Below are 21,155 nucleotides of genomic sequence, written 5' to 3'. Positions count from 1 at the left end.
TCACTGCACCCCTTATTAAATTCTGTGAGGGGTGTAGTTTCCAAAATAGGGTCACATGTGGGGGGGTCCACTGTTCTGGCACCACGGGGGGCTTTGTAAACGCACATGGCCCCTGACTTCCATTCCAAACAATTTTTTCCCCAAAAGCTCAATGGCACTCCTTCCCTTCTGAGCATTGTAGTGCGCCAGCAGAGCACTTGACGTCCACACATGGGGTATTTCCATACTCAGAAGAGATGGGGTTACAAATTTTGGGGGTCTTTTCTGCTATTAACCCTTGCAAAAAAAATGAAATTTGGGGGGAAGCACACATTTTAGTGAAAAAAATAATTTCTTTTTACATATGCAAAAGTCGTGAAACCCCTGTGGGGTGTTAAGGCTCACTTAATTCCTTGTTACGTTCCTCAAGGGGTCTAGTTTCCAAAAAGCCAAATATGACTCCTTCTCTTCTGAGCATTGTAGTTCGCCCGTAGTGCACTTCAGGTCAACTTATGGGGTACCTGCATACTCACAAGAGATGGGGTTACAAATTTTGGGGGGTATTTTCTGCTATTAACCCTTGCAAAAATGTGAAATTTGGGGGGGAAACACACATTTTAGTGAAAATTTTTTTTTTTTTTACACATGCAAAAGTCGTGAAACACCTGTGGGGTATTAAGGCTCACTTAATTCCTTGTTACGTTCCTCAAGGGGTCTAGTTTCCAAAATGGTATGGCATGTTTTTTTTTTTTTTTTTTTTTGCTGTTCTGGCACCATAGGGGCTTCCTAAATGCAACATGCCCCCCAAAAACAATTTCAGAAAAACGTACTCTCCAAAATCCCCTTGTCGCTCCTTCGCTTCTGAGCCCTCTACTGCGCCCGCCGAACAATTTACATAGACATATGAGGTATATGCTTACTCGAGAGAAATTGGGCTACAAACATAAGTATAAATTTTCTCCTTTTACCCCTTGTAAAAATTCAAAAATTGGGTCTACAAGAACATGCGAGTGTAAAAAATGAAGATTGTGAATTTTCTCCTTCACTCGCTAAGAACATTATTTAAGGTTACAAATGCCTCAAAAGATTAACCAACACATAACCGGACAGAATAAAGAGTTCTTAATAGGGATGTTGGCCCAGGGGACACTGAACAGCATCTGGCTGTAAGGACGGGGAAGTGTACAGAATAGCATATTCTGTACTGGGTCACCACATGGTTTTATTTATTTTTAACATAAAATATAATGGATATTTTTGATATTTTTTATTTAATATTTTATTTAAAAATGTTATATTGTATATAACAGTTATTCATGTAATGGAAATGTCTACCTTTTAATTTAGAATTTTTTTTTTTACCCACATTAACATAAGAGGTCGACCTTTCACCAATAGTCAAATTGTTTGTATAAAACACTGCACTACTATTGGGTTTGGGTTATTTTGTTATATTTTTTATGTTATTTTAAATATTTTTTCTTTTTTATATAAACACAGCACCCCGTAATTCGGCACACGGAGCGAACTCTGCTCCGTGCCGATGTCTGTCAATGTGGCCGCCAAGCCTTCCTCCATTCATTTCTATGGGAGGAGGCGTGACAGCTACATCATAGCCGTTATGCCTCCTGCCAGTGACATGAATGGAGGGGGTGTGGCATGACGTCATGATTTCAGAAGCTGCAAGCTTCGGTGTTCTCGACACTGCAGCTGTTGGCACGGAGATCCGGGGGGGGGGGGGGGGGGGTCCTCCTCGATTCTAAAATACAATGGCCTTGATTTACCTTTGCAAACCCGACATGTTTTGTCGGGCTGTGCGCTGGTTTCTGCGTCAGAATCTGCCCATTCTGCGCCAGAATCTGTGCCAGAATTGAAAAAAAACAGACTAGTTCTTCAACTAACTTACAACTAACTGTCCCGACATTTTCACAAAACCCCTACATATTTACTAAGGTTTCCACAGAAAATGTGGCAGATTTGAGGATAGGAAAACCCCACAGATCAGAGCATGTGTAAAAAATCAAAATGTAGGGAAAAGGAAACCTTAGTAAATACCGTGGGAAAAAAACTCACAAAGAAACCTACACTCCATTCTTAGTAAATCAGGCCTATGTATGGTCAGCATATTTTATATTTATTATATATATTGTTTTAATTTTCTTGTTTTATTAATATTTTTGTAGGGTGTTCTGTTTAAATGCCATCTGCGTGTTTGAACGCGGGGGATCCGAATGCTGGGATCCCCCCGATCTCCTGAACGGCTCCCCCGTGCAGGCCGCAGCATGATGTTGCAGCCGACACGCCTCCTCTATGTAGTTCTATGGGAGAGGTGGGGAGGCAGCATTCGTGCCTCCCTGCCTCTCCAATAGAACAGTATGGGGCAAGGAGGGGGCGTAACCGTCGACCTCTCTAGGTCGACGCAATGCGCATTAGTGCTCTCAATGAGCGCTAATGCGGGAGCCCCGTTCAGGAGATCGCAGGGGGTCTGATGTTGGGTTATTTTTTTAAATATTTTTTGGGTTATTTTTAATAGTCAAACCATGAAGCTTTATTGAGGCAAGTACAGAAACATGGTATTATGCATAGCTTCCAATTAATTTCGTGTACAGCAAAGATAACCATCCGGGCATGTCGGGAGTGTAGAGGGAGCAAGCCTCAAAGAAGGTAGGATGAGAAAAACTAGTGTGTGGAAGGGCAGAGATCGAAGAAACGGAAAGAGTTGGTGTGCCCTAAACAATTCCCCAACAGGGTCTGCATGAGTCAACCGGAACTACTCAAATGTAGGGAGTGTATTACTTGTAAGGAAATCATGAAGTTTAGTGAGTTTAGCCGAGATCCACCATGAGAAACTTGTTAGAGACAGACCAGGAGGAAAAAGAGGATTAGAAAAAAGCGGAAGGAGAGGGGAGACAGGGGACTGCAAGGAGAACTTAAAGCGACCCTGACGCCAGAGAGACAACGAATAGAGAGCTACCAAAGCTGAGGAGGGGAGGATTGTAGCGACCAGACAAGTAGACCACATGAAGGTGACGTAAGAGTACGGCACCAGCAGGGAGTTCTCCAGGAGTACCCACTTAGGTGCACCCGCTGACAGATTAATTAGAGCCAATAATATTTTAGGAAATTTGGGACTGATAACCCGCCCAATGACCTGTTATAATGCATCACGTTCCTAGCTATTATAGGTTTTTTGGAAGCCCAGATATATTTTAAGACATCCTGTTGTAAAGATAGGAGGTCTGACCGGATAACAGGGATGGGGAGAGTGCGGAAAAGATACAATAATCTCGGCAATATAACCATTTTAATAACATTAACCCTCCCCAGTCAGGATAGGTACGGATCCGCTCTAAAAAACGATAGAGTGGGCTATAGTTACTACTACACAATGTGGTCAAAGAAGGAGTAAGCTTTACACCTAGATAAGAAAGGCCAGTTGAGGAGTTCTTAAAACCAAAATTCAGACATATAAGGCGTTGTATAGAGAGTGGGACGTTACAATATAGGACTTCCGATTTGTTAACATTGATAGTCAACCCTGAGTGGGCGGAGAAATCAGTAAGCACAGTAAAAAGATTAGGTAAGGATACTAAAGGCTCAGTCAGTGTCAGGAGGAGGTCATCCGCAAATGAGTTAACCTTATAATCAACACCCGCAAGAGCTACCCCCCTAACACTAGGGTGACCCCTAATCAGAGCGGCTAAGGGCTCCATTACCAGAGCAAACAATGCCGGGGACAGGGGGCAGCCCTGGCGGGTGCCTCGGCCTATCTGCAGAGGAAGAGGCACAGTGGAAGGCAATTTTAAGAAGGCTGTCGGGGAAGAGTAAATGTGACGTAGGATATGGACAAAGGGACCAGAAAATCCAAATTTTTAGAGCATAGCAAACAGATATTTCCAGGAGACACAGTCAAACGCCTTTTCTATATCGACAATATTGACAAGGGAGTTTTTGAGGTGTTCGACCAATGGATAAGGTTCAATACCTTCCTAATGTTATCAGGAGCTTGGCGACCAGGCACGAAACCCACCTGATCACTATCAACGGGCAGCCAAAATTGAGGTTAACAGTTTAGAATCTACGTTTAATAATGAGATAGGGCGGTAGTTAGCGGTATGAAGATGGTCCTTATTAGGTTTAGGCCGTATGGTGATTAACGCATCCAAAAATTCAGCAGGGATAGAGGTAGAGGACCGAAGGGAATTAAATAGGGCAACTAGATGAGGTGTGAGCATAGAGGCAAATTTCTTATAATACGCAGCCGTGAGGCCATCAGGGCCAGGGGATTTACACAATTTTAATTTAGCAATGGCCAGAGTCACCTCCTCAGGGGTCACAGGGGCATCAAAGCCTCCCTGGCGTCAGGAGAGAGTCGGGGGAGGGAGACCGAAGAAAGAAAATGAGTTAGTGTAGAAGGGAAAGAAGAGGGACGGGTGTGTTCAGTATACAGGGTCGAGTAGTAAGAATGAAACGCTGAATAGATTCGGTCAGGATGTGAAGAATGGACACCAGGGCGCAACTGGAGGCTGTGGACTCTATTAATCGATGTAGTTTTTTCAACATAGCTGCCAATAGACGATCAGGCTTATTAGCGAACTTATAGTAAGTAGCTTTAGTCCATCTCAATTTTTGGGTTATTTTTAATATCATTTTCTTTTTTTATATAAACATATATAGTATTCCAGTATACAGCAGCTGATAAGTACTGGATGGATTAAGATTTTTTAATAGAGGTAATTTAAAAATCTCTTTAACTTTCTGGCACCAGTTGATATAAAAAAAGTAGTTTTACACCATAGTACCCCTTTAACAAATACAAATATATACGAACAACAAGGCTGGAGCCCAAATGTCTAAGACTCAATTCAAGAAAAACTGAAAGATAAAAAGAAGGAAAAAAAGAGGTGGAACAGAAGAAAAGAGAGCACCCCAAAAGTATGACTTCAGTTGCAATCATCCTATTAAGGGACCCACAAAGTCCACACATACCATGTTGGTCAAGCGTCAAGCCTATCAACCCCTAAGAATAACTTAAGATCACCAACAACTTGCTCCAGTACTGGAGAGTAAGGCTCTCAAAAGTACAGGTTTGGCTACAAGCAGGACCACATGGAGTAAGTCGGGTACCGTCTGCAAACCTGAGGTGTTAAATTAGTCCAAATCCATATCATGCAAAAAGTAAAGATAATTGTACCCACAAAATGGTCACAATAATGTTAAATTAATTTACAAATTTGTTTTTAACTTTCTGGCACCAGCTGATCTGAAAAAAATAGTTTTCCACCAGAGTACCCCTTTATGAACGAGAAGCTTCTTTCATGCCAGCAACTTGTCTCTGGTCACAATGGGGTGTCATAATAAAGGTAGCAGAGTGGACACCTTCCTGTTTAGGCATGAAAGGAGGTCCCAAGGAGACGTCAAGGCTGCCTTAATAGTATAGATATATGGATCCAATCAGGTTTGCATGAGTTTCTGCAAGGCAATACAAGGCATCTTACTACTCGAAATGAAGTGAGTAAATGCCGAGTTACAATGTACTGTACATCCTACAGCAGGTCAGGGATAAACTGTGACATCGTGACAAGGTCCTAGAAAACAAGGCGGTACGTGGAACCATCTTTTCGATGCACCCACAAATGGGGTATCATTTAAGTGATATAGAGACTGTGGATCCCTCCCAATTTTACCCCCTAACTATATGATATGTGACTTGACTTATCCACTCTAGAAACTATGGACTCCAAAAAATGTTTTAAGGCCTACATTTTAAAATTCAACTCAAGCAGTTCACTTTTAAATGGGTTAATACGATATCCAGAAATAATCTTCACACACTTGTACCGGCAGCATGTAACGTGGTCTGTCACTGAGCTGCTAGTTTCTCTTATAAACAGTCGGAATGAGCTTTTAAGATCGTACACAACTTGTTGCTGTAAATAAGTAAATATTATTATTAATAAAAACTAAGCAGATAATACAATACTCCTATAGCAGTGTTTCTCAAACAGTGTGTCTCCAGCTGTTTCAACCTCTATAGCAGTGTTTCCCAACTTGAGTGCCTTCAGATGTTGTAAAACTACAACTCCCACCATGCCCGGACGGCCATAGGCCGTCCGGGCATGCTAGGAGTTGTAGTTTTGCAACAGCTGGGGATACACTATTTGGAAACCACTGTTCTACAGACATACAGCTATCTCTCAACAGCTGCCTTTTCTGATAATTATTTCCATGTGCTACAAACACGCGAGACCTGCCTCTAATACGCAGGGATAACAAGAGCCAATCAGCTGGGGAATGAAAAAGAATCGCGAGAAACCAAGAACGTAACAGCTGCGCTGATTGGATGAGCGGCGCGCCGGAAGTGCGTCACTAGACCGTCGCCGGAAGTCGCTCCCTTCTTTCCTCCCTGTCCGCGCTGCAGTTGCCGGTGATCGGTCCTGGGCAGGCTGCAGATTAATCATGTCGTACGAAGAATTCAGCGAGGTGAGTAGTTGTGCATAATGTAACCGTGATGATGTCTGTCGAGTCTGGACGAGTCGTCTTGTTCTGCGTAGTTGTCGTTTCCCCGGTTCTTATATGTTACACATGTATAATGTGTCCTTCTGTTTATGTGTAGACCCCGTATGATCCGTACAGCTACCAGGCGGACTATGATGGGCACACAGGTATGTGATCTCTATGGTTTCCATAACATTACCAGTGTTTACATCATGTGGTCACCTCAAAGGCATCTCATTATCTGTATGTATATATTAACCCTTTTTAGGGATGTAGACAATTGTCATCCCCCCCCCCTCGCTTTTAAATGCCCAAACTTCTATTATTCCATCCACAGAGCCATATGAGGCTTGTTTTCTTTTGCTCAACCAATTGTACATTGTAACAAGTCCTATCATTTTACCATTAAATGTACTGCTCAATCAAGAGGGCAGAAGCTTATATATAATAAAAAATTAAATATAACCTGTTATACTTGTTTTCATAGGAGACTATAATATGCAAGCATTAGATTGCATTCACTGTATAATGCTATGCCTATTGTATAGTGTGTATACAGTGTTTTTGGCGCTCCATGGATACAGCCTGACTCTGCCTGCTGCCACCATTGTAGCTCATTGGATTGCAGGGGTCCAATGAGACCACTGAACTACCAACATCTGTCATTTACTACTTTAGACACCATGATTGGCATTGGCCAATGTCTAAAGGGTTAATGACAGGCTGCTGCCTGTCATTAGCGGTCAGGGTCAGACTAATGACAGTAGGCGTCACTCGCCGCCTATAAAGTGAGCGCAGCTCCTGCACTTCATTCTCCAGGGTGTACATGTAGGCCCTGGTGCATTTAGGCCCAGTCAGCAAGGGGCGTATATGTACTCCTAGGGGTTAAGCTGCTTAGATTTAATACAATAAGAAAAATCATGATATATATATATACACAGTACAGACCAAAAGTTTGGACACACCTCATTCAAAGAGTTTTCTTTATTTTCATGACTATAAAAATTGTAGATTCACACTGAAGGCATCCAAACTATGAATTAACACAAGTGGAATTATAGACATAACAAAGTGTGAAAATATGTCATATTCTAGGTTCTTCAAATTAGCCACCTTTTGCTTTGATTACTGCTTTGCACACTCTTGGCATTCTCTTCATGAACTTCAAGAGGTAGTCACCTGAAATGGTCTTCCAAGAGTCTTGAAGGAGTTCCCAGAGATGCTTAGCACTTGTTGGCACTTTTGCCTTCATTGGGTTCAGGTCTGGTGACTGTGGAGGCCAGGTCATCTGGCGCAGCACCCCATCACTCTCCTTCTTGGTCAAATAGCCCTTACACAGCCTGCAGGTGTGTTTTGGGGGTCATTGTCCTGTTGAAAAATAAATGATGGTCCAATTAAACGCAAACCGGATGGAATAGCATGCCGCTGCAAGATGCTGTGGTAGCCATGCTGGTTCAGTATGCCTTCAATTTTGAATAAATCTCCAACAGTGTCACCAGCAAAGCACCCCCACACCATCACACCTCCTCCTCCATGCTTCACGGTGGGAACAAGGCATGTAGAGTCCAGCCGTTCATCTCTTCTGCTTGTTGCCTGTCCTTAGCAGTGGTTTCCTAGCAGATATTCTACCATGAAGACCTGATTCACACAGTCTCCTCTTAACAGGTGTTTTAGAGATGTCTGCTGCTAGAACTCTGTGTAGCATTGACCTGGTCTCTAATCTGAGCTGCTTAACCTACGATTTGAGGCTGGTGACTCGGGTGAACTTATCCTCCGCAGCAGAGGTGACTCTTGGTCTTCCTTTCCTGGGGCGGTCTGCATGTGAGCCAGTTTCTTAGTAGCGCTTAATGGTTTTTGTGACTGCACTTGGGGACACTTTCCACCTAGAATATGATATAGTTTCAGTTGTTTCACACTTTTTTTTATGTATATAATTCCACATGTGTTAATTCATAGTTTTGATGCCTTCAGTGTGAATCTACAATTTTTATAGTCGTGAAAATAAAGAAAACTCTAACTTTAAATGAGTTGTGTCCAAACTTTTTGTCTGTACTGTGTACATATAGATATAGAGAGATTATATAATTTTTTTTATTTTTTTGCTAAAAAAAAAATAGAGCACTTAAACAATACAATGTAACTCCGTCAGTAAATTACAATGTAACTTCAAGGCAACATTGATAGACAATCAATTTCACATGGTGTTGTGGAAATTATAGGCAATTCGCAAGACACCCCCAATAAATGGTTCTGCATCGTTTCTCAGTTCCTATGCTTCCCAGCTGATGTTTTGGTCACTTTTGGATGCTGGCAGTACTTTCACTCTAGTGGTAGCATGAGACGGAGTCTACAACCCACACAAGTGGCTCAGGTAGTGCAGCTCATCCAGGATGGCACATCAATGCGAGCTGTGGCAAGAAGGTTTGCTTTGTCTGTCAGCGTAGTGTCCAGAGCGTGGAGGCGCAGGGATGTGGAAATTTTATAAAAAACTACTTGTCCACGGGACTAAAATGGAGCAAAATCTACTTGTCCCTCATGACGATCCACCTGTCCCGGACAATTTTCGCTTTTACACTCTCGTTTTTTCCTCCTCGCCCTATAATAGCCATAACTACCTACCATAATGATACCTTTTAATTTTTCAATAACATATACTCCGAACCAAAAATATATATATATTAAGGGAAGTGAAATTGAAATAGTAAAAGATAATTTAGCAGATTTGGTGGTTTTCTTTTCTGCGCCATTTACCTTGTGGTTGAGGTAACATGTTAGTTTTAAACTTTAGGCCACCTGATTACAGCGATACCAGATTTGTATCGTTTACATCATGTTTTACTAATTCTGGACTTTTTCAAAAAAAATTAATTGCCATTTTTTAACCCCTGTAGCTTTATTTTTTTTCGGCATACCAGGCTGTATGAGGGCTCATTTTTTGCGCCATAATCTGTTTTTTGTATCGGTACCATCTTGGTATTGATCTGACTTTTTAATCGCTTTTTTAACTTTTTTTTCTGGGATATTATAAAAATTGCAAATCTGTGGTTTGGTATTTTTTTTACATTTACCGTACGGGATACATAATGTTATATTTTCATAGGTTGTACAATTACGCACAAAGCGATACCAAATATGTTTATTTTTATTATGTTTGCATGTTTTTATATAGGAAAAGGGGGGGATTTGAACTTTTAACATGGAAGGGGTTAATGCAGCGGTTTTCAAACTGTGGCCCTCCAGATGTTGCAAAACTACAACTCCCAGCATGCCCGGACAGCCAACGCCTGTCCTGGCATGCTGGGAATTGTAGTTATGTAACATCTGGAGGGGCACAGTTTGAAGACCACTAGGTTAATGTGACTTTCAAACTTTTATTAAAACTTTTTTTTAATTTTTTTTTAATTTTTTTACACTTTATAACACTTATATGAGGAATCATAAGATTCCTCAGACAGATCAATAGAGTTCTATTGAACTCTATTAATCTGTGTGCTCTGTGATCCATTGATAGACAGTGTAGAAATTATAAATAAAAAATATTTATGTGAACCAGTCCTCAAAAGCACAGGGGAGAGAAAAAGGAAAAGACTAGTGGAGATGGGATCCAAGAAATGGTCTTTATTATATAAAAAGGATATATATGACCAATCGCCTAGCAGGGCCCTTGCTAAAGGCGAATGGAATATACTGGGTAAAAAATAGATATAATAAAAAATACAGAATATAGTAGGATTAAAATGAGATAAATATGATGGGTAAGTAGCACCAAAGAAAATTCATTAATTAAATATCTGCTGCATATATCAGGAGAAAACGTTCTCAGTCCATATAATTCATAGGGATATTTCAATGAAAAATCCACAAGAAATGTCCAGAATGAAAAGTCACAATTAGTTTGGGTGTGTCCGGAGTAACGATATATGGTAGTGAGTGTAGCGACAATAGCTACAATAGGAAATTCATGGACAGGTAATGCAGACAATGTGGCAAACACTGTCAGCGATGAAGATGTCAAGTCTCGGTGCACAGCACCACTCACCCTCCTTTGGAGTCCTCAGGTCCGGGCTGGCACGGCTGAGTCCGGCACTCTGGATATCAATGCCCGCCTGGGTGGTATACTGGGTGAATGGCTGAATCTCCGGGGGTCCGAGTGTCCTGGGCTGGCACGGGAGGCGTCCGGCCTTGGGGAGGATGATGTCCAGGAGTAACTCTGCCGACCGGGGCTGTGAGAGGATGCAGGTAACAGGTGGTGCGGATTGCACGTATGAATAAGGTGCTAACAGCGCGCATGCAGCAGTGGTCCCGGAATCGCGGGCATCCAGCTGTTGCAATTGGAATATGGCAGATACAGTCTATTTGAAGTGATATACACTTATGGATAAGGTGCAGATAATGGGCTAGACGCGTTTCAAGGCCGCGGGCCTTTTCTTCAGTAGCTATAGGTGTGTCACCTATAGCTACTGAAGAAAAGGCCCGCGGCCTGGAAACGCGTCTAGCCCATTATCTGCACCTTATCCATAAGTGTATATCACTTCAAATAGACTGTATCTGCCATATTCCAATTGCAACAGCTGGATGCCCGCGATTCCGGGACCACTGCTGCATGCGCGCTGTTAGCACCTTATTCATACGTGCAATCCGCACCACCTGTTACCTGCATCCTCTCACAGCCCCGGTCGGCAGAGTTACTCCTGGACATCATCCTCCCCAAGGCCGGACGCCTCCCGTGCCAGCCCAGGACACTCGGACCCCCGGAGATTCAGCCATTCACCCAGTATACCACCCAGGCGGGCATTGATATCCAGAGTGCCGGACTCAGCCGTGCCAGCCCGGACCTGAGGACTCCAAAGGAGGGTGAGTGGTGCTGTGCACCGAGACTTGACTTCTTCATCGCTGACAGTGTTTGCCACATTGTCTGCATTACCTGTCCATGAATTTCCTATTGTAGCTATTGTCGCTACACTCACTACCATATATCGTTACTCCGGACACACCCAAACTAATTGTGACTTTTCATTCTGGACATTTCTTGTGGATTTTTCATTGAAATATCCCTATGAATTATATGGACTGAGAACGTTTTCTCCTGATATATGCAGCAGATATTTAATTAATGAATTTTCTTTGGTGCTACTTACCCATCATATTTATCTCATTTTAATCCTACTATATTCTGTATTTTTTATTATATCTATTTTTTACCCAGTATATTCCATTCGCCTTTAGCAAGGGCCCTGCTAGGCGATTGGTCATATATATCCTTTTTATATAATAAAGACCATTTCTTGGATCCCATCTCCACTAGTCTTTTCCTTTTTCTCTCCCCTGTGCTTTTGAGGACTGGTTCACATAAATATTTTTTATTTATAATTTCTACATATTACATTAGGCCTTTTGGGTGAAGGCAACACCTTTAACCTCAAGCACATTATTTCTTTTATCCTAAGTGAGCTACACATATTTTACATTGATAGACAGTGCCACAGGACAGCAGGGAACAGAGGTAAGCCCTCCGGCTACCTCCATAGTGGATCGCCCCCCCTGAGATCGCGCTACGGGGGGGGGGGGCGATCCACTGGGAGTTGTAGTTTTGCAACAGCTGGAGGGCCGCAGGTTTGAGACCACTGCTGTACACTGTATTTCTATGCCCGGGCTGCAGAAGATCAAGAAAATAAACTTTAACTTGCCTACGTTGGCCTCATGCTGTTCCTTGGGACTGGAACGTCGGACAGCCGTCAGCGTATCGCCGGCCGCAGCGAAGTACCGCCCCGGCCATTGATAGGTTAAACGCACTGTCATGTAAGAAGCTGACCAGAGCTCCTTACATGACAGTGGGCTCAGCCTATCACTGGCCGGGGTGGGACATCGCTGTGGCCGGTGATAGGCTGACGGCTGTCCGACGTTCCCGTCCCCAGCGTAAGGCCGACCTAGGTAAGTTAAAGTTTATTTTCTTTATCTTTTGCAGCCCGGGCATAGGGATACAGCGTACGCCAGTGGTCTCCAACCTGCGGCCCTCCAGCTGTTGCAAAACTACAACTCCCAGCATGCCCGGACAGCCAACGGCTGTCCAGGCATGATGGGAGTTGTAGTTTTGCAACAGCTGGAGGGCCGCAGGTTGGAGACCACTGGCGTACAATATACAGTTCCAGCGCCAGCGGCCCGCAACTAAAAGGAGGGCAGTGCTTGTGGGTGACATATGTGAGTAGTACCCCGCTGGGCTGATAATTTATTGGGGGGGAGCAGAACAGCGCTGGCAGGTAACATGATTTGGTGTCGGGAGCAGAACAGCGCCGGCGGGTAACATGATTTGGGGGGGGAGCAGAACAGCGCTGGCGGGTAACATGATTTGAAGGGGGGGGGTGAAAGAAATAGTTATACTGTGGAACCGCCATAAGTTACAATAATACCGTGATACACATATTTGGTCATACCGCCCAGCTCTACTCTCCATGCACCAATGCCAATTGTACCACAGACTGTCCAGGAGTTGGCGGATGCTTTAGTCCAGGTCTGGGAGGACATCCCTCAGAAGACCATCTGCCACCTCATTAGGAGCATGCCCAGGCGTTGTGGGGAAGTCATACGGACACGTGGAGGCCACACACACACTACTGAGCCTCATTTTGACTTGTTTTAAGGACATTACATAAAGTTGGATCAGCCTGTAGTGCGGTTTTCCACTTTGATTTTGAATGACTCCATATCCAGACCTCCATGGGTTGATAAATTTGATTTCCATTGATAATTTTTGTGTGATTTTGTTGTCAGCACATTCAACTATGTAAAGATGAAAGTATTTCACATGATTAGTTCATTCATTAAGATCTAGGATGTGTTATCTTAGTGTTCCCTTTATTTTTTACATACACGTGATACCTTTTGGATTGGCAATGGTCTGATTTCATGCCCCCCCAATGATCAGCTGTGTGTGCAGCAACCTGTTTACTGCATGCTCTTGCATTTGCTATAGAATTAGTAGCAGTAGTGAGGAATACTGCAGTGCTAACCCATTGACGTGGTGCCTTGCACTATGGAAACTATGCTGGTTGAAGGGACCAGCAGTAATCACTGTGGATTCCACTTGGTTTTTTTTCTGGCAGTTTTTGGAAAACTGCCACTGCAGTTTTTGAGCCAAAACCAGAAATGTATTCAAAAGGAATGGGAAATATAAAGGAAGGACTTATACTTCTCCTCCCTTATGGATCTACTTCTGAATTTGGCTCGAAAACTGCTCTGGCAGTTTTCCAAAAACTGCCAGAAAAAAAACCAAGTGGAAACCTAGCCTCAAACAGCAGAATTCTAGCTATCTGATCCCTACCGTTCTTATATTCGCGACCTATCCAGTGAATGACCCCTTTAATACGGTAAAACCCACATTGTTTGTTTGGTCGTTCCTCATAAAACTGCTTTTTTTGGACACGATACACAGATGAGCACATTAATATCAGACAAATATGTCGCAATAGACATAATAATAATAAAAAAATGATCCCCTTTAGGTTAGGGTCACACAGTGTATATGCAGCGTTAAATCCGCTGCACAGTAGGAAATATGCTGCATGTTCTTCTATGAGCAGACACCGGGGAGGGGGGGACAACATCATATTAACAGTGTAAGGTAGCAGCTCTGCTGTACAATAGATAATGAGTTACCAGCTGGTATGAAGATAAAGTGCCTAGTGCAGTATTGGCAGTGCTATATACCTCATTGTGAAAATATAATTGAGCCCACCAGTGTAGGTAAATATAAAGCTTAATGCTTTATATTTACCTACTCTGGTGGGCTGAAATATATTATATAGCAGTACCAGCTGGTAACTGTCATTATCTATTGTACTGCAGAGCTGCTACCTTACACTTTTTTAAGTCCATATTGTTTTAATCATTGTGTGTGTGTGTGTGTGTGTGTGTGTGTGAATTTTTAGGGGTTTTTCTAATCATTTGTGATTTTTTTTTTTTTTTTTTTTTTTGGGTACCGGTAATTGTTTTCAATAAATACTTATTACATTTGTAATTGTTTATTGTATTATTGACATGTTTTGTAGGTTATTTATTGCTTTATGTATCTTGCCATATGTACACAGTTATTTTGTGGGTTATGGTTAGCCTTGAATAGTCAGAATATTTATGTAGGTTTACCTTTTATCAAGCAATATTTGCAAGAGCCTCAGTGGTGCCTGTAGTGGTGTGTGTACAGGATATTATCCCTTGAAGGAAGTTACACTAGGGGTTGTCTTTACATAAACATTGGTGATATATTGTAGTGTTTGGCTTGGATCTGACCCCTGCTTATCCCTAGAATAAAGTGTCACCAGCACATGAAAAGCACTGTGGCACTTTTTCTCTTGTAGCCTTTGCATGTTTTCCCAAGTGGCCTCATGGATGAAAACCATCCAGGATTTTTTTTTCAAATTAAAAGCATGAGATATATTCTCAAATGTATAAACCTCATATCTTTGTTTCTTTATCTGTTGTATACATGCAGAATTTGAGATGAGATGTCATTTCGGATAGATATCTGTTTTGGCTTTATCACTTTCATCAACCCGTACCTGGTTATGAGCTCCACCATGTGCCCATAGAAACATTAGTGGATATGAATGGCTAACCTAAAAAAAAGTTCTTTAGTGTTTTAGGATATTGCAATTGTGAAAATATTTAAAATGTATTTCTTTTTTACTTTTGTCACAGGTGACCCCAAGCAGGACCTGGCATATGAGCGTCAGTATGAGCAGCAAACCTATCAAGTCATTCCTGAAGTGATAAAGAACTTTATTCAGTACTTTCACAAGACAGTGTCTGACCTGATTGATCAGAAGGTGTATGAGCTCCAGGCCAGCAGAGTCTCCAGTGATGTCATTGACCAGAAAGTCTATGAGATCCAAGATATCTATGAGAACAGGTAATGGCACTCTGCAGGTTTGTATTACAGATTATTCCCAGCACCGACCTCTTTGCAGCTACTACCCCTTTGGGCTCAGTACCATATTTATGAATTGCTAGTAGAGAAACAAGTGCTCGGCACTGGAGAAATTATATTTTGCATACAATATTGGGGATACTGTACTGGTTTGGCTGGGAGGTGAGTTGCGCTTGAGACACAGATGCAATATGACGTATGTAGAGAAAAACTTCAGCACAGCACTCGCCCTTTAGTTGTCAACGATGTGTAGTTTATTCAAACAATTTCAACAGTACAGTGGATTGTGGGGATGAAAGGAAAGCAAACTCACTCAAGCCCTTGCAGCAGGCTGTATGAAGCATAGTGGCCACTACAGCACTGTTACAAGAGGGCTTAAACCCTGTTCACACGTCTAATATTCCACATCCAATGCTAGTCATTTATTTTTATTTTTTTAATGTGCACCGTTCCTTTAAGAAAACTTTTTTTGACAGATTGTACAGACATGTCAAGTTTTCATCAGTCAGGGCCTGAGTGTTCAGACCACAACTTATTGCTAGAACTAGCTGGAAGAATAGTGCTTCACGCGAGACAAACTTACAATGCAAGTCAACGGGATTGTCTTTGTCAGCTGCATTTTTTTTTTCTCCCTGCTCGTTCTAACAGTTGGTCGGGATCTGAATGCTCTGACCCCGACTGACATATCTCTAGCATGTGTCATGTTATCTTCTGTTTACTTCACAAAAATCTGTGTGGATTTGTGTCCACTGTTTGTGATTAATAAGCTTGCACATCATTTTTTTTTTAATAGCTAAGTAAATTGTAATCTTGTGCAGATCCACCAACACATCCAGCAGAAATGAGGAATTAGTTTTGTATTTCTGCTGCAGATCTTGTTTGAAATCTAACATATCCAACACATCTAAACCTTACTGCTCCATGTGTGTGTTATAAGGTAGATGGAAACAGAAAATGAGAATTCTCTTTTCTTGTTGCAGCTGGACAAAGTTAACTGAGCGTTTTTTCAAGAATTCCCCATGGCCTGAAGCAGAAGCAATCGCCCCTCAAGTTGGGAATGGTAAGCATAGGCATTTACTGTATGGAAGGTCATAACTTATACAGTCATGGCCGTAAATGTTGGCACCCCTGAAATCTTTCTAGAAAATGAAGTATTTCTCACATGTTTTGCTATACACATGTTGATTCCCTTTGTGTGTATTGGAACTAAACCAAAAAGGAGGAAAAAAAGCAACTTGGACATATTGTCAAACCAACTCCAAAAATGGGCTGGACAATTGTGGAAAAATAAGATTGTTTAAAGCATGTGATGCTACTTTAAACTCACCTGGGGCAAGTAACATGTGTGGGCAATATAAAAATCACACCTGAAAGCAGATAAAAAGTTCACTTGTGCTCAGGGCTTATATTCGAGCTTGTGGTAGCAAGCGCTGAATACACAACTATGCAAACCATACATTGACTTAACAAGCGGTTTGAGTTGTTCTGTACTTGAGATTGCACCTACCTACAAACCTATGTACCTATATAAATAAGAATGACTGACGAAGCGATTGAGTTGTGCCCATAACCGCGTATGAGGACACGCCTATAGAGGGCAAAAATCAAGAAGTAGAATTAACATAATAACCAACACCACAATTAGTCATATCTATCTTCCCCTAAACTGTTCTTGCTAGACTCAAGAAACCAAGAGAGTTGTTCCTGCCGGCTGGCGATCACATGAGGCAGTACCTGACACTGAGAAGACATGGTGGTGACGCCTACTACGTCCGGCCTGGCACTGGAACGGGACCTGACTACGTGCTAGCTGATTCGTTCATATTGACATACCCACTGTGGTAATTGCAGAAAGGGGAAACCGATAGAGCTTGTCGGGCATAACATGTCCTCCTGTCCCTGCTGATAAGTGGCAAAATCTTCATTGTTAGTTAAGTGATATGAAGAGTTGACTGGACTTTACCGTGAGCCATATCCTAACCTGACAATATACCGTCACGAATATGGTCTCGGGAGTAATGACCTGCAGCGAACGACGGGCCTCCTCATCCTGACCATGTCTGCAGACTCGACAGATCTCAGTAACAATTAAGCCTAAGGACTATCATGCTTGCAGACAGGCATCAACAGAACCACTGTGTCCGCAGACATGACCGACCTCTCTGTGACTATCGTACCTGTAGATTTTCACAGGCCTTGCATGCCCTCGTGCCTGTGGATGTGCAAGGCCTCTGTGACTATCGTACCTGTAGATTGACAGGTCTCGCATACCCTCGTGCCTGTGGATGTGACAGGTCTTTGCGTAACCGCTGTGCCTGGAATGGCAGTTGGACTCGAACCTCGTACCTGTAGTCGTGACAGGTCTTTGAGTAAGCCTAGTTTCTGTGGAAGTGATAGCAGTTAGCGTGACGCTGACATGAGTGGACAATCCAGATTAATGCGTGAAATAACCACCTATGAGTTGTGAAATTGTAACTCTATGACCTGTGTTAGGGAAACTGACTAAGCCGTGAATCTCCCTGCAGGCGTGGCAGGTGGAGATGGTATGCAACCCCTGAGATAATTTTTTTTATTTTGGTAATGTGGGAGTGGATGGCAGCAGAGTGCCAGACATGATGTATGCATGGAGAAATGAGATGAGATTAAGTGTCTGCTGTTGCGCTGAAGAAGAGTCAGAACAGCATACGCAGGGGCCCCAACTGAAGACTTGTCAGCCAGACGGTTGACCCACTGCCTGTGTATCAAGTCATATCGCATTGAAGCAGAGTCAGGAACAGACTTCACCAGGACCCCGACTGAAGCGAGACAGACCTGAGGAACTTGGTGGGTGAGAGGACGCGCAAGGCTCTGAAGATGTCAGTAGCAGCGTCAGTGTGTGAGCAAGTAACTGTGGTGAGCAAACAAGAGTGGTGAAAGTAACATGGATCAGTGGATATGTGTTGTGAAGTACATACATAAGAGTGTACATATTTTCTTTTCATTTTTTTTTTTGAAGTGTGAGATCTGGTAGGAGTCTACAACCACCATTACTCGGTGTAACCCCCTGTTGGCATGGCATATGAGGGGTATGCCAACCATCTGTGTTTCGTGATGTCGTGTTCTGAAGAAGTGTCAATAACAGCAACTAGCAGTGGTGCCCCCTGCAGACGTGGCAGGGATGACGGGGAAACAACCATCTATGTGTCGTGAAGTTGTTAGTCAGACATGTCGATAAAAACAAATAAGTAACGCGTCTCCCTGCAGAACGTGGCAGGTGAAGTGGGTGTGCACCACTTGTGTCGTGGTATGAATGTGCAGAATAACGTGTCAGTGACCACAATTTTAGTGCATGCTGTAGGACCAGTTGGAAGGTAACTGGTGAGCGTATGACGAGATACGGATGCTTGATCTGTGACTGAGCAGTTACTATGGTAACTAGAGTGTGGTATGTCAGCTACGGTGACAAATAGCCGGTACCGACGTGTGTGCAGAGTGACGATTTGTGATTGTACCGTACAACCTGAGAATATCTCTACAGTAAGAAGCTGCGAGCGTGTGTATGGTATGCAGAGTAAGGTTATGCGTATGAACAGTACTAACTATGAGCATGTGTGCGGTAACACAGCGAGGAGCTAGATACGACAACAGTTATGAGCTTACGTTCAGTGCAACCTGTATGCGCACATGTGTGGATGCAGCGGCACACGTGAGTGCAGTATGACCATGACTGGCATAATGCGGTGCTAATGGTATGAGCATTCGGCACAATGACTGTACTCGCAGCGTGTGGCGTGATGAGCATATGTACTGTGTGCAACGATGGAACTGTACCCACTGCATGGAAAACTATTATCATATAAACTGTATGGTGGGCTGGACTGATCCCCCCCAGCTGCACCCTTGTGGCAAGGCAGCTGGGGACCCCCAGCTGAGACACCCCCACCTGGGCTTAGGCTATATCACTCACCTTATCAGGGCAGCTACGTTTCTGTCCGGCAGGCTGCGGCTGAGCTCTTCAGCCCCCCCCCCCCGTGCACATCACGTGACTTGGCGGCAGCACCCTGGCAATGAGTGCAGGTCACGGCGCGAGAGCCACGGGATTCCGGCAGGGGACAAGCAATGTGAGCATGGAACCGTGTTGGAGCTCAGCCCGGCCGCTGGAAGCGAGAGACCAAACCGCACGACCCGTCTCGGCATGGGTGGATGAAGTCACCCGGCCTGCTCCAGGAGCGCTTCGCGGGGGAACATAGGTGACAGGGGCCGGCTGCCACTGGAACAATAGTGCACAATGTCCCGGGATAACCCGGGTCTGCCGCAACCGCCGCTCCTCTCTGGAAACACCGCACACACCGACCTGGAAACCACATATGCCCCGCCTGTATGTTGCGGGGGCGTTTTATAGTGGTGCCTCCTGTATGACCCTGCCTGTAGGTGCGGGGGGGGGGCATGGGAATTCACGCCCCCTCGCACAAATTCAGCCCAAAAGGCTTCCGACTTAGTCTTTGTATTGAGTGTCTGTGTGTGCCACACTAAGCATGGGCAACAGAAAGAGAAAACTGTCTGAGGACTTGAGAAACAAAATTTTGGAAAAATATCAACAATCTCAAGGTTACAAGTCCAGCTCCAGAGACCTAGATTCGAATTTGTCCACAGTTTGCAACATTATCAAGAAGTTTGCAACCCATGGCACTGTAGCTAATCTCCCTGGACGTGGACGGAAGAGAAAAATTGATGAAAAGTGTCAACGCAGGATAGTCTGGATGGTGGATAAGCAGTCCCAAACAAGTTCCAAAGATATTCAAGCTGTCCTGCAGGCTCAGGGAGCATCAGTGTCAGCGCGAACAATCTGTTGACATTTAAATGAAATGAAACGCTATGGCAGGAGACCCAGGAGGACCCCACTGCTGACACAGAGACATAAAAAAGCAAGAATACATTTTGCTAAAATGAACTTGAAAAGCCAAAATCCTTGGGAAATGTCTTGTGAACAGATGAGACCAAGATAGAGCTTTTTGGTAAAGCACATCATTCTACTGTTTACCGAAAATAAGGCCTATAAAGAAAAGAACACAGTACCTACAATGAAATATGGTGGAGGTTCAATGATGTTTTGGAGTTGTTTTGCTGCCTCTGGCACTGGGTGCCTTGAATGTGTGCAAGGCATCATGAAATCTGAGGATTACAAATGGATTTTGGGTCTCACTGTCCAGCCCAGTGTCAGAAAGCTGGGTTTGTGTCCCAGATCTTGGGTCTTCCAGCAGGACAATGACCCCAAACATACGTCAAAAAACACCCAGAAATGGATGGCAACAAAGCGCTGGAGAGTTCTGAAATGGCCAGTAGTGAGTCCAAATCCCATTGAACACCTGTGGAGAGATCTTAAAATTGCTGTTGGGAAAAGGCGCTATTCCTATAAGAGACCTGGAGCAGTTTGCAAAGGAAGAGTGTTCCAACATTCCGGCTTAGAGGTGTAAGAAGCCTATTGATGGTTATAGGAAGCGACTGATTTCAGTTTTTCCAAAGGGTGTGCAACGAAATATTAAGATAAGGGTGCCAATAATTTTGTCCAGCCCATATTTGGAGTTTGGTGTGACATTATGCCCAATTTTGCTATTTTTTTCCCTCCCCCCTTATTTTTATTTTTTTGTTTAGTTCCAATACACACAAAGGGAATAAACATATGTGTATAGCAAAACTTGTGTTACAGCAATCCTTTTCTGTGAGAAATGCTTAATTTTCTAGAAAAATTTCAGGGGTGCCAACATTTACAGCCATCACT

The 21,155-nt window shown here is 43.3% G+C and overlaps 1 protein-coding gene across 1 annotated transcript in view; it reads left to right on the top strand.

The window, feature by feature from the left end:
* The window catches only part of EIF3L (eukaryotic translation initiation factor 3 subunit L), a gene marked incomplete in the record, with an annotated part of 253,157 nt that overhangs the window by 206,066 nt on the left and 25,936 nt on the right, over window positions 1–21,155 (top strand). The window contains 4 exon segments of the mRNA XM_056523961.1: window positions 6,247–6,462; window positions 6,596–6,644; window positions 15,169–15,379; window positions 16,378–16,457. Of these exon segments, the coding sequence (XP_056379936.1) occupies window positions 6,439–6,462; window positions 6,596–6,644; window positions 15,169–15,379; window positions 16,378–16,457 (364 nt within the window).

The sequence above is a fragment of the Hyla sarda genome, chromosome 6, assembly GCF_029499605.1.
Source record: "Hyla sarda isolate aHylSar1 chromosome 6, aHylSar1.hap1, whole genome shotgun sequence".
Lineage (NCBI taxonomy): Eukaryota > Metazoa > Chordata > Amphibia > Anura > Hylidae > Hyla > Hyla sarda.
The sequence above is the reverse complement of the archived record's forward strand: the minus strand, read 5'-3'. Positions and strand labels throughout refer to the sequence as shown.